We start from the raw sequence: 18,724 nt of genomic DNA, 5'->3' as shown, positions 1-18,724 counted from the left end.
AGGGATCCCAACGCGCTTCAGCTATTGCAGGCAGGCAGGTCCGGTGCATCACAGAGGAGGGATGCAGCATGAAGTAAAAGGAAGGAAACTGCCTAGAAAACTAGTCAGATATGACTTGAATGCCACTTGTAAAAGAAATCACCCACAGTGATTGACGACGGTGCAACCACTATTTTGACTGGGCGGGCTTTATGTAACAAAGGCGAAGCGCTCATTTTTGGCACATTGCCACCCCTCGTTATAATGGTCGGAATGGACCCTCCGTTAAAACGGCATGTTTTTGAATGGAGTTTGGTTACAGATTCGCTAAAGCTGTTTCCTATCACATTTCTTGTTATCGATACATGCTACCGCACCCCCTCCCCCCGCCCACTGGCAGAGAGAATACTGACCATTTCCAGCTGTTTCTAAACACAGACTCCTCATGTCTAGAAAGGTAAATCCTGCTCTGGCTAGCCAGACATGATCCAGACTTCATGTTAAGAAAAGGCTTTACTGACTGGACTAGGGACTAGACCCAACCTCAGACTGAACACACTATTCGCTGTTTTCCTGTGAAAACCTCATCATGTTTCATTTTCAATGAAATTCAACATGATCTTCTACATGAAACATTGGATACACTCACAAATGCATGGTGGGAAATTGGTGATTAGTCTATTTAAGCAAGAGGACACTTTGCCTTTAATACTTTACAAACTGAATATAGAACTGTCTTTGTCTCTTTGAACTGAGCTGAGAGGCAGCCTTCACCTTTCTACACAGATTAACTCTTAATCTAGTGGTATCAAGCTGGATTACCATACTTGTGAACTGGGTTAATTTCCCAGGTTGTGCACAGCTTTGAGATCAGCAGGCGGCATAGTGAGTAGTAAGATCTTCAACCAGAGGACCTGGGTTCAAATCCCTGTGTTGGCAAGACTCTCCCCTGCTGAAGTGTCCTTGAGCAAATAAACTGAATCTCTACCAGCTCCAGAGATGCTGAACCTGCACTTTGACCTCGCTATGGTGGGGCGCAAAGACAGTTTCCCTATAAATCACAACTATGGCATGAAACCTCCAGACCACAGAACACCATTCGCCTATTTAAATATGACTGGAAAATAAGCTTTAAAGGAATAGTTCACCCAAAAATGAAAATTATGTCATCCTCTACTGCAGTGGGTCTGAATCTTTTTGAGCCACGACCCCCAAAACACTTTAGGCTGGGGTGTGCGAGCGCCCCTCCCGCCGCTGCCCAAACCAACGACAGTGCGCACACACTGATTTCACTCACTCACTGACATCTTTTTCATACAGTTTATATATAGTTTATTAGTTCATTGCTATGGGAGATTTAGTCATCATGGGAAGATGTCAGCAAAATCATTTTCTTTTCTTTTTTCAAAGAACCATCTCTTCTCCTCTGCCTTCTCTTACTGTAGTCCCCACCACCTACAGTATCCCTGTGTGTCTGTCATGTTTGTCCATTGTTTATTGCACTATTGTTGTCATCTAAGTGTTTAGTGGGTAACATTTAACACACTTAACACAATGAGGATACATTAATTAAGGGTTAGTTAATGATTAATAAGCATTAGATAGCCCTTAATTAACAGTTAACTAATGAGTTTGATAATCATTTACTAATGGTGTTCATGTTAACTAGGTATTAATTAATCCATTATTTAATAGTTTAGGGTTAGATAATGGTTAGGCTTAGAGTTAATAAACATTAACTAAGGGTTAGTTAATGCTTACTAATACTTACTAATGCTTAACTAACAGTTAATTTAGTGACCCTTATTGTAAAGTGTTACCGTTTTTAGGGTATAGTGTATAGCGTCTTTGAGTCCTTGAAAAGCGCTATACAGTATAAATCCCATGTATTACTGTTATTATTATTATTTATTTTTACAACCATCCCGCCGCGACCCCCCAAAACACTCTTGCGACCCCCAGGTTGAGAACCGCACCCTCATGCCAGTTGAAGTCAATTAGTGACTGGTTTTCTCTCAAGTTGTGCTGCAGTGTGTTATATGGACAAAACTTCACCTGTGTTTCAGCTGGCAGGAGGGGGAGGAGCTAACCTCTCTGTGTGTTATATGGACAAAACTTCACCTGTGTTTCAGCTGGCAGGAGGGGGAGGAGCTAACCTCTCTGTGTGTTATATGGACAAACTTCACCTGTGTTTCAGCTGGCAGGAGGGAGAGGAGCTAACCTCCCTGTGTGTTACAGTATATGGACAAAACTTCACCTGTGTTTCAGCTGGCAGGAGGGGGAGGAGCTAACCTCCCTGTGTGTTACAGTATATGGACAAAACTTCACCTGTGTTTCAGCTGGCAGGAGGGGGAGGAGCTAACCTCCCTGTGTGTTATATGGACAAACTTCACCTGTGTTTCAGCTGGCAGGAGGGAGAGGAGCTAACCTCCCTGTGTGTTACAGTATATGGACAAAACTTCACCTGTGTTTCAGCTGGCAGGAGGGGGAGGAGCTAACCTCCCTGTGTGTTATATGGACAAAACTTCACCTGTGTTTCAGCTAGCAGGAGGGGGAGGAGCTAACCTCCCTGTGTGTTACAGTATATGGACAAAACTTCACCTGTGTTTCAGCTGGCAGGAGGGGGAGGAGCTAACCTCCCTGTGTGTTATATGGACAAAACTTCACCTGTGTTTCAGCTAGCAGGAGGGGGAGGAGCTAACCTCCCTGTGTGTTACAGTATATGGACAAAACTTCACCTGTGTTTCAGCTGGCAGGAGGGAGAGGAGCTAACCTCTCTGTGTGTTATATGGACAAAACTTCACCTGTGTTTCAGCTGGCAGGAGGGAGAGGAGCTAACCTCCCTGTGTGTTACAGTATATGGACAAAACTTCACCTGTGTTTCAGCTGGCAGGAGGGGGAGGAGCTAACCTCCCTGTGTGTTATATGGACAAAACTTCACCTGTGTTTCAGCTAGCAGGAGGGGGAGGAGCTAACCTCCCTGTGTGTTATATGGACAAAACTTCACCTGTGTTTCAGCTGGCAGGAGGGGGAGGAGCTAACCTCCCTGTGTGTTATATGGACAAAACTTCACCTGTGTTTCAGCTGGCAGGGGGGGAGGAGCTAACCTCCCTGTGTGTTACAGTATATGGACAAAACTTCACCTGTGTTTCAGCTAGCAGGAGGGGGAGGAGCTAACCTCACTGTGTGTTATATGGACAAAACTTCACCTGTGTTTCAGCTGGCAGGAGGGGGAGGAGCTAACCTCCCTGTGTGTTACAGTATATGGACAAAACTTCACCTGTGTTTCAGCTGGCAGGAGGGGGAGGAGCTAACCTCCCTGTGTGTTATATGGACAAACTTCACCTGTGTTTCAGCTGGCAGGAGGGGGAGGAGCTAACCTCCCTGTGTGTTATATGGACAAAACTTCACCTGTGTTTCAGCTGGCAGGAGGGGGAGGAGCTAACCTCTCTGTGTGTTATATGGACAAAACTTCACCTGTGTTTCAGCTGGCAGGAGGGAGAGGAGCTAACCTCCCTGTGTGTTACAGTATATGGACAAAACTTCACCTGTGTTTCAGCTGGCAGGAGGGAGAGGAGCTAACCTCCCTGTGTGTTATATGGACAAAACTTCACCTGTGTTTCAGCTGGCAGGAGGGGGAGGAGCTAACCTCCCTGTGTGTTATATGGACAAACTTCACCTGTGTTTCAGCTGGCAGGAGGGGGAGGAGCTAACCTCTCTGTGTGTTATATAGACAAACTTCACCTGTGTTTCAGCTGGCAGGAGGGGGAGGAGCTAACCTCCCTGTGTGTTATATGGACAAAACTTCACCTGTGTTTCAGCTGGCAGGAGGGTAAGTAGATGAGGACAGAATTTCCATTTTTGGGTGAACTGTCCAGCCAACTAAAAACTAGTTCTTGCCTCTTTGAACAAGCCTGAGGACTAGTCTTTACCTCTTTAAACAGGACTAAAGGTTAGCAATTAAAAGTGTTAGTCTGAGACGATATCCAATGAAAGAGTCTCCATAGCAACAGTAAGAGTGATTCACAGAGCGCGTCAGGCTGTGAAATAAATTTCACACCTCAGTGCGCCACGGCCTCTGCTGTGAGAATATGTGTGTGTGTGCGTGTGTGTGTGTTTGTGTGTGTGTGTACGTGCGTGTATGCTTGCAACAGAAATAAAACTGTGTGTTTGTTGTCACACCTATTGTACTGCGTTTCTGTGCGCTTGAGCGAGGACAGACTGTCTGATCATGTGCACATTCTGTGTGTGTTTCAGCTCACCCACCTCTGATTTTGCTGTGTTTTCCAGTGCGTGCAATCCATTTACTCGGTTATTGCCGAGTCCTGCCCTGGCCTGTTAGCCACACTGTTGGCCAGTATTTTTATTTATTTATACAAAATGTCATTTTGTGCTCAAAGTAAAAAAAATAAGCTGTTGCTAAAAAGAGGTGATGACGTATGACTCAATGGAACGCTATAGTCATACGTCATGTCATGACTGATATACTGTACATTAAATACAGTAAATAGGTAGCGTTAGCCTCTGGCGTTTGCTAGCTGTTAGTCGCTAGCTACATTTTTTTTTTTTTTTTTTTTTTTAATGTTTTTTTCCCGATTTTTTATCCCATTTTTATCCCCCGTTTAGTGCTCATTTGAATTACTCAATCCTGGTTGCTACTCCATCCTCTGCCGATCTGGGGAGAGCCGATACTGATTCCATGCTTCCTCCGAGACATGGGCAGTCAAGTCAGCCGCTTCTTTTCACCTGCCCGAGGAAGCTTCACCGGTAGGACATAGCACGTGGGAGGTTCACGCTATTCCAACCAGTTCCCCTCCCTCTGAACAGGCGCCCTTAACGATCAGAGGAGGAACCATATAAGCAACCAGGATGTTGCATGTTTTTGTGAAGGGGGTTCCTATATGAAGGAGACCCCCGGGAGGCACGGGGAGAACATGCAAACTCCACACAGAAAGGCCATTTTGCCGACCCCCACCCGGGTGGTGGGCACTCTAGGACATGCGGACGGGCACGCATTCCTTCAGTGTTCACATCGGCCCAGGTGGGAATCGAACCCACGACCTTCGAGCTGTGAGGCGATAGTGCTTACCACTGCACCACCGTACCTCCCTAGCTACATTTGTTAACTAAGTGTTCACCAGGCTTAAAATAACGCCGATGATAACTTTTAACCAGTTCGAGTCATGCTTCTTCCACAAAGCCCATCAGCTTTGATATCTGTTGGCCGATTTGTTGATAATATTGCAATATTGTGGCTTCTAAACAAACATTTTTACGCAGATATGACGGGAAACAGTATGGTCGCCCACTTCCGTTGTCTCGGAACAGCGCTGCAGTCATTATGTTGTACTGGAACAAACTATTTAACTTAATCTTCGGTTCTTATCAATGTAAGTTCTTTGGCCAAATCAGAGAACGTGCGACTATACAAGATAGATATTAGAATGTTTTCATAGAATAGCAACGTGTATAAGGGGTAGGAAAACTGACTGGAGGGGGCCTTTAAATATGCATTGGTAACACTACAATAAGGGGACAATAATTAAGGGGTTAGTTAATGCTTAATAAGCATTAAGTAAGTAACTAATTAATAGTTAACTCATGTGTCTAGTAATCATTTACTAATGGTGTTTATGTTAACTGAGGTATTGATTGAGGTATTGAGGGATTGAGGTAAGTGACTGAGGTTATGTTTTAGAGCAAGCTTACGGTCAAGGCTGTTAATTAGGGGGTTTAACCAACTATTAATTAATGTACACATATTGCAAAGTGTGTTACCACATTTGTATGTTACTGTATGTTGTGGGGTCAAATCTACTGACATGAAGGGGTGCTGATGATTTGTAGATACATTAAAACTGTGGTAGAAACTGGACACACTCAGTCCAATACTCACACTAATAGTTTTCTCTTTGTATATATTTCTCTGTTCAATGTATATGTTTCGTAGAGTAGTGAGAACAGAAACTACCTCTTGCGTAGTTACATTGTGGTTCCCCCTTTTCTCTCCGACGCCATTTTGTAGATTGTCACCAGTATATTCCTGCCTCCCCCCCTCCCTACACTACTTGTGCTTTAGGAGTCTCATTGCTTCTCTGATGAAACATTCTCAAAGCAGACTCTAGATTAAAGTGTACTGCACCCCCTCGCCTCCCTCCTCTTTCTCCCTCTCCTTTGCTCCCTTCCTCCCATCCGTCTCAGCTGGCGCACTGCTCATTAGCTTTCTGTCAGTCTCGCTCTCTGTCTCTCCCTCGCTCTCTCTCTCTCTCTTCCAGCCACTCCAGTGCCATCATGTAGTCCCTCGCCCCCCCACCCGTGTGTCCGTTTAACAAGCAGCAGAGTAAGACGAGTCTTCTTCCAGGCTCTCCTCCCTTCCCCATCACTCTCTCAGGCCATTTCTCTCCTTCACCTTCCTCACTTGTTTCCCATCTCATGTTTTGTTTTGCAAGATTGTGTGTGTGTGTGTGTGTGTGTGTGTTTTAGATAATCAAAGCAGGCTCTAAACCCGCCTCCCACATTCCTGCAAAACACACACACACACACACACACACACACACACACACACACACACACGTACAGAGACAAACACACACTTGAATCGTGTCTGCCGTGCCGATGCAAATATGCACTGGTATAGAAGAGAGAGCAACTACAGTCGTCACGTGCGGATCGGTATTTTTGCGCAGAAAAAGACAGATGCACAACAAACATAAGCAGTCGCACTCAAAAACGCATATACTGTTTACTGTACATACAACATGAACACAACATGATCGCACATTACCTCCAATTCCACACAGCCCCGAGGAAAGAGAAGGTGAGAGAGGAGGAAGTGCAAGTGAGGGGGAGAGACAAGAGGGTGAGAGAGAAGTGAGAAGAGAAGGGATGTAGGGAAGCAGAGAGAGAGAGAGAGAGAGGGGGGGGGGGGGAGAGAGAGAACTTGTCTCCTACTTTGAAACAGGCCTGCGTCTCAAGTTTAGCTCCACTTCTCTTGAAGGGAGTCAAATCCTCCCATCTGTCCCCCGGATACACTCACTGATCCTGCTTTAATACTTCCCTCTGTTAGAGGAGAACACCCAGGACACTGTCTGCTATATTAGAGTGTGTGTACAGCTCTTGTCAGATGCTGTCCTTAAAAAACTGGCCCGTCTGTGTGCCAGTGTTTACTTTGAATGGAGTCCGCGGTTAAGCTTGTCGCATTAGTTGAAAGATATGATCAAACTTCTAGCTTTCGGGCCTTATATTCTGCCAGGAGTTCTTTTGTTGGGGTTGGGAGTCCCTTGCCCTTTTTTTCCCCAGATCAACCCTAATTTATAGTGTTAAAGGGATCCGCAAGATTCTTGTTTTTCCTGATTTTGCCCAAACCTTTGGTACTAAGCTGTCATGGCCTTGGTGTTCTGCACTCGATCTACAGACATAGTCCAATAATAAAGGCGTTCAATGTAGAGTAGACTGTGGCTTCTTATATTTCTTCTGCCTTCTTAGATTTATTCCAGACAAACCACTGTTGTTGCTTCTGTAAATGCATCATCACTTCCTGTGCAGTAAAGCTTTTTCCCCCCAGAAAAGAGCAACATCCACTCCACATAACGCCGCCATTCCACTGGTTGCATTTGCGTTGCGTTGCGGCTCCGCCAACACTAACCGGCTGCGTGCAGAGCACGTCACGGCTCCGCTCCGCCAGACAGCTAGAGTGACGAGACCGACAAGTTCTCGCGGTGAAATCATGCGAGACAATTTGTATGTGGGATAAATACAACAACAAACAGGCAGAAGATCATTGTTCCCAACTGGAGAAGCAGAGGAGGGGTGGACTTGCTTGGTGTTGTCCTTGTAAAAAGGATGTGTCATGTCATATATTATTTTGTGGTTTTCCACTTCAATTATTAACTTTTCCTCACACATGTTTGTCCGCTGGCTTGATATTGAATGCTGTAAACACCTCTGCCCTGTTGACTCCATGCCTGGCTCCGCCCAACTTGCTGCAGCTTTGCTCCGACATCCGTGGAAAATAGAAGCCTTGCGTATCTTTTTCAGAGAGCCCCGGATCGTCGGAGCTGGGACGGAGTAGACACGCAACGCAGCAGAGTAGGTGGGAGTTGACATAATAGTGGAAACGTATCGGCTCCGAAGCCGTACCGCAGCGCAGACGGCCCGAACACGGACTCAGTGGAATGTGGCCGTAAGTGTTAAGAACAGCAAATGTAAAAGCTTTCATCAACAGGATACAGGATGAATCACTACTCTAGCAAAACAACATGATTATTCACAGACAGCTATCGATTATTATTTTAAGTACTGAAGTTAATGATATTTTATATCTCTCATATTTCTGGGTTAAAATGACCGTTACATTGCCTGTTTGCAGTCACAATATAGAATGTCAGAAGCATAGTCTGACTCTCAGGGGTCAATACTCATTTGAGGGGGTACGTATTGTTGGTGGTACTGAAAACTCAAAATGTTATTCAGGTTACATACTGTTAATTCTCAATTTCTTTCATTTCTGAACACACCCAACAACAGGCAACAGGTAACGGGGTTCTCTCATGATCTGCCTGCACGCTACAGTATATCCATTTGTCCCATATAAACTTGTTACAGTACATGGAGGAATGATGGTTTGGTCAGAAGAGCGGAGGTACATTAGCAATGAACCAAGATGTAATATGTGTATTGTAACATACAAACCTCTTCATCTCAAGAGTGCCTCTGTTATACCCCACAATTACCTATTTATTATGCAGACTGAAAATCAAATTACAGTAAACACAGCTGTAGAAAAGGTCACCGTCTATGAATCATGCCATAAAGGCAGACAATCGAGTAAAGACCAACTGCTGGTTTAACACATTCCCTGCCAACAACGTATGAACACGTTTTCAGAATCCAGCTGTTCCCTGCCAACAACGTGTTTACACGTTTTTGGCATCGATTTTTTTTTTTGACGGTGGGTTGTGCATCTAAGCCTTTTACATCTCTTATATAATTATTGGAGCCACCGAACGTTTACAACCCATTCCACCGACCCACTAAGTGGCAACAGTGCTCTCCTTGCTAGAGAAAGGAAAGCATTTTTTTAACTTGTCAAGCCATTCTCAGCCCAGCCATTCTCCTTTTCGCGCTGATTGCTGGCGATGCGGGATTGCAAATTTACATAATAGATTCAGCCGATCTACTATGATCGGGTGATAGATAACAGGTGGAGGAACACACTTTGAAACACGCAGCATAAATATGACCAGAATCGCAAAAGCTTCTCTCAACCAAAACTCCAAACAAGCGAGTCCATCCCGACTTCCTCAAACAGCGGCCGTGCAGACAGGCCAGACAGGCACAGGAGAGCAGCAAAGCACTGACTGGTGACAAGCTTGTCCGCCCACGGAGGGCGGAGTTGAAGCAACTCGAGAGGGAGGGAGAGAGAGAGAGAGAGAGAGAGAGAGAGAGAGAGAGGGAGGGAGAGCGAGAGGGAGGGAGAGAGAGAGAGAGAGCGAGAGGGGGAGGGAGAGAGAGAGAGAGAGAGCCAAAAATGAATGGTTAAAGTGACAGTTCCATCCAATTTCACAAAAAGCCGTTTATCTCTGAATATTCTTTTTCACGCTAAAACCATGCTGTATTCAACTGCTAATGCTTACATAACTACTAACTCTACAAACTAACTCTTTTAGACAGAGAAAGTACACATTCTATTAGTACTTTTGAGATATTGTATGTTCACAAACTCCAAGCTGAAACGAATCCTCGGCTCTTATAAAATGAGCCATAATCCTCAAAAAACGGCTTGGCAGAAGCTACCTACAGCAAAAAAAAACGTCTGGCAGTCAATGTGTTAACAATATTTGCTAAAATCTAGAAAAGTGAAGAATATGCAAGTGAAAATATTATGGTGTTTCTGGGCTGTATATTACTCTTAATTGTTTGTGATCAGTAGGGAAACAGCAGTTTTTTGTGTGTGAATATGATATCCATGAACAATACCATGATCATTTCTTTACTAGGTTGTCTGCCTTCATGGTATGATTCACAGTAGAGCTGCAACGATTAATCGATTTATCGATCGCCAGAAAAAGAATCGACAACTATTTTGATAAAAGATTAATCGTTTTGAGTAATTCTTTAATTAAAGTAATTTAAAAAAATCTAAATTCTCTGAATGGAGCTTCTTAAATGTGAATATCTTCTGTTTTTTTTACTCCTCTATGGCAGTAAACTGAATATCTTTGGGTTGTGGACAAAACTAGACATTTGAGGACATCATCTTGGGCTTTGGGAAACACTGATCCACATTTGTCATCATTTTCTGACATTTTATAGACCAAACAACTAATCGATTAATCGATAAAATAAACGACAGATTAATCGTTAACAAAAATAATCGGTAGTTGCAGCCCTAACTGACACGACCTTTTCTACAGCTGCGTTTACTGTCATCTGATTTCCAATCTGCTACAGTATATGGATGTCAGCGAAATGCCTGTGTTATAATGTAATTGCAAAGCTAAACATTATAACTCATGATCAATGCGCCAAAAGGTAACAATTAGCGGAAACATGGAGTAAATGATCCAGAGCTCGGCAGTCACCGACTGTACTCCAGCTGAAAGTAGTGCAGTCTGTTTCAGGGGGTGTCGAGGTCGAGCATGGCTGATAGCCAAAACGCTGTCATCGTCACATTGACACAGTGGTGGTAAGTGCCGCAGCCAGCAGCGTCAAGTGCCCACTCCACATTGTGCTAGTTAGACTGATGGGCTGTAGAGACAGTTTGTAAATGCTGAGGGCCGCTATTACTGATGTCACCTTCAGAGAGAAGTCACGCACAAATAAACTCATACTGTCGAAGTGCAGTCAAATGGTGAGAGGGCTGCTGTCTGTGTCAACTGTGGACGCTCTCGAAACGCCAGGCTCCGCGATGGGGTGGCAGGGTTGCTGTGTTGTAAACGTAGGATTTGTGTTGCAGTTTTATTCGTAATTTTTTCTATCTACAGTATGTCTTGTGTATTTTCTTATAAACGTTATCACAATAAAAGCAACTGATCACAAAAGAAAAAGAAAATGTGGAGGCAAAAAGTTACGAGTTTGGGTCTTTGTACGAAGATGACGTTTGGACTGGTGAGTCGAGCTTCACGGTACCTTACCTCTTTCAGCGCTTGGTGAAAGAAAGCGGAGGTCTGAGCGGACACAATCCAAGGGTCATTCTCGTCCACCATCATGGCGTCCAGCGTGGCCTTCTCCAGCACCACGTGGAAGGAGGCGTCGGGGAAGGAGAGGTGCCGCATGTCCATCTGTTGCCAGCTCATGCCCGGGCAGTCGGCGTGCCTGGCGCTCATGGCACCGATGCACACGGCAGAGTAATCTATGTTGGTGATGGAGCGGTAGCCGGCGTTGTACATTTGAGCGCTCATAGCGCTGTTCCCACATCCTGGAGGAGAGGAGAGGACAGAGGAGGAAATGAAGAGATGAACGAGGAAGGGAGAGAGATGGGGAGAGATGAGGAAAGAGGATGAATTATGTTTCTGATGTGTCAAAGCTCTCAATAATGTTTGCTTGGATCGCCACTGTTTCTGCAGTGGTGGAAAGTAACAAAGTACATTTACACAAGTACTATTAACGACAATTTTGAGGTACTTGTACTTTACTTGAGTATTTCCATACTCGACTACATTTTACAGGGAAATATTGTACCTACTGTACCTACCTACCTACCTACCTACCTACCCAAGATAATAGCTAAATTGTTAAGATTAGCTTTAACAACTTTAAAATGCTGCTTGTATGTACATATGTCAAAATAATCAGTATTAATTCACTCTCTAAACAGGGGACAGTTTGCATAGTGAGCACACTTACTTTGATACTTCAAGTACATTTTGCTGCCAATACTGTATGTATTGGCAGTACTTTTTACTTAAGTAAGTTTTTCAACGCAGGACTTTTACTTGTAATGGAGTATCTTTGCATTGTTGTATTGCTACTTTTACTGAAGTCAAAGATCTCAGTACTTCTTCCACCACTGTGTTTCTGTATGAGTAAAACATGCTGTGATCAATATAGCTGATTAAACAGCCAATCACATTCATGACAACAAGAACTGCAATCAATGCGACCACCTCTGGTGATTGATGAGACAGGGGCATGCACGCGCACACACGCACACGCACGCACGCGAGCGCACACGCACACACACACACACACACACACACACACACACACACACACACACACACACACACAGACACAGAGTGGCCTCTATTTGATCAATCTGCTAAGGATCTGTTCAGTCGTGAGTGGAGCGGTGCAAGGAGAGAGGGGAACCTCCCATTCTAGGAGAGCATAAGGGCCTCCTACATATAAACTGTGTCCAGGGGGCGCCACCTGTTTCTACATCACGCCGCACTGCACAAAATCGGTTACAAATAAGAAGGTTTTGACTGCGGCACCATGAGGTTGCGGGAGGACAGGTGGGTGATATCCGAGGAGGGAAAAAAGGGGGAAAAATGGGGAATGGGGAATATAGTCTCTCATGTGGCAAGACAACGAGATGGAAATGATCTACTGAATGTAGCATCTCACCCTCTGGATCAGATGACTCAGAGATGGTGGAGAATGATGCAGGAGCAGTGGGTGGAGAGGAAGGTGCATGGCTGATATGTAGGAGCAGTGGGTGGAGAAGAAGGTGCATGGCTGATATGCAGGAACAGTGGGTGGAGAGGAAAGTGCATGGCTGATATGCAGGAGCAGTGGGTGGAGAGGAAGGTGCATGGCTGAGATGCAGGAGCAGTGGGTGGAGATGAAGGTGCATGGCTGATATGCAGGAGCAGTGGGTGGAGAAGAAGGTGCATGGCTGAGATGCAGGAGCAGTGGGTGGAGATGAAGGTGCATGGCTGAGAGGCTGGGAGAACATGGAGGGAAAGTGAGGAGGGGGAGGAAGAGTTGGAGGAAGATGTGTTGATGCACAGATCCTGTTTCAGTAAATGTGGAACCTATGTGTGTTCGCTTCGGGGGGGAAAGCGTTATATTCTTTTGTGTTTGTGTGCTCGTTAAAGTGTGTGTGTGTGTGTGTGTGTGTGTGTGTTTGCGCATGTGTTTAAGGGTAGATGCCTGTGGGGGTCTGAGAGTGTGTGATAGGTGGGGCTGTCGCTGACTTCCGGTGTGTTGGCATTGACACCTCTGTTGCAAATGTGTGGCTGGGCTTGTTATCACCTTACTGCTGTTACTAATCACCAAGTGGCAGTAGCTCTGTGTGTGTGTGTGTGTGTGTGTGTGTGTGTGTGTGTGTGTGTGTGTGTGTGTGTGTGTGTGTGTGTGGCTGATTCAGTTAGCAGCCTCACACATTAAACAACACTTTTGTAACCTGTTCAAATATGTGTGTGTATGTGTGTTAATAGGACAGTTCATGGTTCATGAAGCAATCCATATATACCACACTGGTATACCATAGCAGACATGCATCCTACACACACTGTGTGTACACACACGCACGCACACACACACACACACACACACACACACACACACACACACACACACAAATACAACAGCAATCATAGGGAGCAGCAATCGGTAGAGTGCATACCACCTCTGCCAACCATCGTGCAAAGTTTTATGGTGTTTCGCTTGGAAGTTAGACGCCTTTTTGTGATTTGGCACGCCCATGGCCACACCCCTTTTGGCCAGTGGGTGGGAATGTTAATCGGGTTCTAAGTTGACCTCTGACCTACTTGTCTACAAAGTTCTGTGCAAATCCGTTCATCCACTTTTTGAGATATCCTGCGGACATAACAGGGCTGAAAACATGACCTCTCCGTTGGCGGAGGTAATGACAGAGAGGAAGAGATTCTAACAACATTGCAGTTACACAACGCTCCCACTGATGATAAAGACTCCCGACCAGCAATCCCACACTCTTAGCTTGGTTGGTTTGTTTGTTTGTGTGTGTGTGTGTGTGTGTGTGTGTGTGTGTGTGTGTGTGTGTGTGTGTGTGTGTGTGTGTGTGTGTGTGTGTGTGTGTGTGTGTGTGTGTGTGTGTGTGTGCGTGCGCGTGGGCGCGTGCGTGCGTGTGAGTGTGTGTGTGCGTGTGAGTGTGTGTGTGTGTGTGTGTGTGTGCGTGGGCGCGTGCGTGCACTGTGCATCTCTGTCCCATGTGTGAAAGGGGACTAGAGTGTTCCAGACATCAGAAGGATGAAGCGATGTTGTCCCCTGATGGCTCTCCCGGCGGGGACGTTGGCTCCACGATGACAGCGGAAACATGTCACTCGTCACACTCATACATAGACGACGCTTAATTTATGAACGCCCGGAATACGAGAGTGTGCGTGGGAGCTGGATTACACAGGATGTCCACGCAAAGGAATTTTTGGAACGCTCCGGGATCAACAGTTTATCTTGGGTCAGCTTTATGTTTAGTCTGCAAAAGTGGGCCAAAAAACAAGCCGCAGCTTTGGAAACATGTTTATGAGGAGCGGGAGAAGCGATTTGACAAGCTATGAAGGGAGGAGGACCTTGGACCTCCACCTTTAGATTCGCTCCATCTCACAAAGGTCAAAGACAGCGTAACAGAGGGTTGCATCAACCTTTGTGCGGGGGGAAAAAGGCCCATCATTTTGAGGCCAATGCTCAGTTTGTGGTCAGAAGGTGTCCGTGGGCCTCTCTCCCCATGCCCAGGTTTGGGGCTCTGCAGACTGGGTTCATTCTCTGCTCTGCTTCCCCGGCAACTCCCAAAGCGCACCAGACATTGTTTCCAAAGGGTTCTCCCCGCTGACACAGCTATGCGCATGGGTTTGCGTGTGTGTGTGTGTGTGTGTGTGTGTAATCCTGTGTATATGTGTGTGTGTGTGTGTGTGTGTGTTTTTTTTTTCCATGGACTCGGCACTGAGGAAGGGGTGTCACATGACGCCTCATTCCTGGGGGTTGTCACGACAATTATAGTCGGCGGGCTGTCGTCAAGGACACCACTCCCATTTTGTCTCTGTGACATCAGCTGGTGCCCTCCCCAACCCATGACCTTTATATCTACACACACGCACACACACGCATGCACACAAATACGCATGCACACACCTACAGTACATGCATGCTCTGCTGCTGCCATAGGCACACATTTCTCAAGTCTATGGGAGGGATCCTAGAGTGTGTGCGTGCGTGCGCGCGGCGTTTGCATGAGAGCCTGTTTATGCGAGAAGGTCCATTGGGGATACCAGGCCAGTCCAGGGCAGCCGTGTGGAGCCAGCAGTCTGATAGGTTAGACTGAGTTGCCAGTTGGTAGTTGGAATCTCCTGCTAGCCAGAGAGAAACATCCTAACTGGATTAAGCCGAGCAGCAGAGCGGGAGACTAAAGTTAGAGGTGTCGTGTCACCTCGTTCTGCTAGCTCGGTGTGTGCGTGCGTGCGTGCGTACGCCTGTGATGGAAAATCTGAGTCCAGGTCTTAAAAAGTCCCATACCACTCATAACCAACAGACAACAACAACCTGGGGGGAGCATCCATCATCCAGTTGCGATGTGTGTACTGTAGGGCTGTGGGTATCGGTACTCAATAAATACCTTTACGGTATCGTCTAAAATAACCCAGTACCCAGAGATGGGCGAAAATACATCAAAAAGTATTTTGATACAAATTACAAATACTTGCTCAAAAAATGTATCACAATACAAATACAAAATACTGGTCTGAAAAATTTATTTGAAATACAAATACCGGTACATTGTATTTTGAAAATACATAAAAAAAAACATTTTATAAAAACTGATAAAGAGCTGCAACGATTAGTCAATTCATCGATTCATTGCCAAATATTACATTAATTGCCTATTTTGATAATCAATTAATCATTTTGAGCCATTTCTTTAAGGAAAAATGTCCTAATGCTCTTATTCCACCATCTCAAATGTGAAATGTTCTTGTTTTATTAGATGGTAAATCATCTCTTTAGTCCTCTGTGACAGTATTCTCCTTTGTGTACCCTCTAACACACTCTTCCATTTCAGTTTTAGTTGTTTTTCAGCACAACTAATTTCTCCCTCACTTCAACTGTTATTCGCCTTCTGCAGAAGTGTCATGCCCATTGAAACTGCAGTTGCCCCCTCAGATTTTTTGGGGGAAATCATGGCGGTCATTAGTAGTAGAGCATCAATCCCCTTTCCAAACATGTGATAATGAAATGCTGTTAGTTATTATAGGCATAGTTTGCATAGCAAGTTAGTTGGCTTATACTTGTACCTACCATGTAGATAAAGTTAGCATTGTAATGTTAGCCAGAGCTGTTATGGCAGTGACCTCTTAGTTTTTACCACCACTATCACAGGTTATACTGTAGTTACTGTAGCAAAACACTGAATTCCATTTGATGTATCCAGGTCAATGCAGTTCTTGTGGATGTCGTCTTTTTATGTGAATAACATTTTAGGTGAAGTAAGATTTAGCTATTTCAAGAAAAGTGGCAGCAGTCTAGAAGCTATAGTGTAGAAGTGAGTGACTAAGCTAATAACCATAAAAGCACAAATAATTGACCAAAATCTAGAAATAAATATACAGTATTTACCCTAATGAGAAAAGGAGCAAAATATTGATGGTCAAAACTGAATAATGACATCACAACAGTCTAATCCTAATGTTAATTTAAAATGAGATATTCCTCTAAATCTGGCTTCCAACATTTTAGAAACAGCTAAATGGACCCATTGACCTTAGGTCGCCACCGACATGTTTTAGCCGGGGACCTTTGGTCGCTGCCGAATGTCGGCCCCTCAGAATTTTGGCTTGCATGACGCCCCTGGCCTTCTGTGAGGGCTTTTGACTTACAGTATAGGCAGCATTTATACATGTTAACCTGAGGTGATCATGTTTAGCCATAGATATCTGACATCATAATAGTATATACATATATATATATATATATATATATATATATATATATATATATAACTGAAATCTAGAAAAAACATAGTAGGTCCCCTTTAAACAACTTCACATCCACCATCATCATCATGAAAGGGAGCCAGTGGACTTGTTTGTTTGTTTAATTTCTGGCCCACTGATGATGTCACAATGGCTATGACATCATCACTGATGTCATTGTCATCAGTGACATCATTATTGACTAAAATCATCTTATGACATCACTGATGATGTCATAGGCATGCGAAGTTGAGCAATTGGGCGCTGCGTATTAAATAAATAAATATATATATATACATATATATATCCTTTTTTATTTTGTTGTTGTTGTTGTTTTAGTCTGATTTAAATGTTCTATCGTCCCTCCTGATTCTAAATATAACTGAATCACTTGGTTTCACAGAGTAAAACTATTTTTATACGCATTTTACAAACTGTCTATGGGAAAATGCCTAAACCGGAAGTGGGCATGACTTTGGCTCTCTATACGAAGGAGTTAATTTTCAAAACTGTAAAACGTTCCCTGATATTTCTGTGATTTTTCCAGAATGACAGCCCTCTGCTCTAACATCAAGCTGGCTTTCTACATTGGGTGCTCACCTCATTTATACCACAAGGGTAAGCGTTGTCCTTTAATTTATGACAACATGAAAAAGTTTGCAAAAGCTAATTTTACATCTGCAATAAGCGCTGCTCCTTCAGAATGTTTGCATAGTGCATACCAACTTATGCAAAGAAACGCGTTAAAACAAAATGTCTTCATGAGCCCACAGTCACATCGTGACCTGCGACACAACACCAAACCATGAAGTACCTCAAATGCCTGATAAGATTCAAGGCTCATTCATAGTGATTTTTACAGTCAAGTTCACCGACTCTTCCTCAACATGGGCTGTTGACCTTTGACTTGGCCTTTGGGCTATCAGATGACCTCCATCCACATACACAGCGACTCCGCAGAGCCCATCTATGGTCAGGAGGGGTGGTAGGCGGTGGAAGAGCCCATCTATGGTCAGGAGGGGTGGTAGGCGGTGGAACCCCCTGCGAGGGAGCCAGCGGTGTGAAATATCAAAGCTGCTATCTGCGAGCTGATCCAAGGCCCGCAGTGGAAACTCCATGATGTCAGAGTCATGCAGGGCATCCAGATCACTTTGCACTTTGCACACATTAAGGACGGGACGGCTGTGATCAGTAATGAAAAGTGATGTTCACGTGTGCGTGAACCCCCCCCCCCCCCTCTTGATGTTCACGTGTGCGTTCACAACAACAGTAAGAACCCCCCCCTCCCTCTTGATGTTCACGTGTGCGTTCACAACAACAGTAAGAACCCCCCCCCCCCCCCCTCTTGATGTTCACGTGTGCGTTCACAACAACAGTAAGAACCCCCCCCCCCCCTCTTGTGTAGACTCTGGGCTAGCCCGTGGTAAACGCTGCCACGGTCACGCATCGCTGAGTCCAACAACACGTAAATGTCAACAAAGAAACGTGCCGAGGTGGAGCGTATATACGTGCATGCTCACGTGTGTTTTGTGTGTGTGTTGTGTGTAGTGTGTGTGTGTGTGTGTGTGTGTGTGTGTGTGTGTGTGTGTGTGTGTGAAGGCTATAGTGGTGAAAGTGTGAACCCCCTGTTTTGTCGCCTGAAAGCGTCTGAGGAAGAGCCTGTGTGGCTCGAAACATCATGCTAAAATAAAGACCTTCAAACGGAGCTTCAAGCGTGTGCGGATCATGCTTCTTTTCATTGTCTAAGGTATTTTTGGATCCAGCACCCAAACCCAGTGGGGTTTGGGATGTGTGTGCGTGTCTTTTTTTCCTTCTTTATCCCCCTGTTTTATCTGTCAACAAATCAGGCAATC

The 18,724-nt window shown here is 44.9% G+C and overlaps 1 protein-coding gene across 1 annotated transcript in view; it reads right to left on the bottom strand.

The window, feature by feature from the left end:
- The window catches only part of ece2a (endothelin converting enzyme 2a), a 127,775-nt gene that overhangs the window by 54,240 nt on the left and 54,811 nt on the right, over window positions 1–18,724 (bottom strand). Inside the window, exon 3 of the mRNA XM_083659678.1 lies at window positions 11,115–11,398. Coding sequence (XP_083515804.1) covers window positions 11,115–11,398 — 284 coding nt within the window. The remainder of the gene's footprint in view (window positions 1–11,114; window positions 11,399–18,724) is intronic.

Source organism: Poromitra crassiceps (assembly GCF_964638095.1).
Source record: "Poromitra crassiceps genome assembly, chromosome: 23".
Lineage (NCBI taxonomy): Eukaryota > Metazoa > Chordata > Actinopteri > Beryciformes > Melamphaidae > Poromitra > Poromitra crassiceps.
This window is presented reverse-complemented; position numbering and strand designations above follow the sequence as displayed.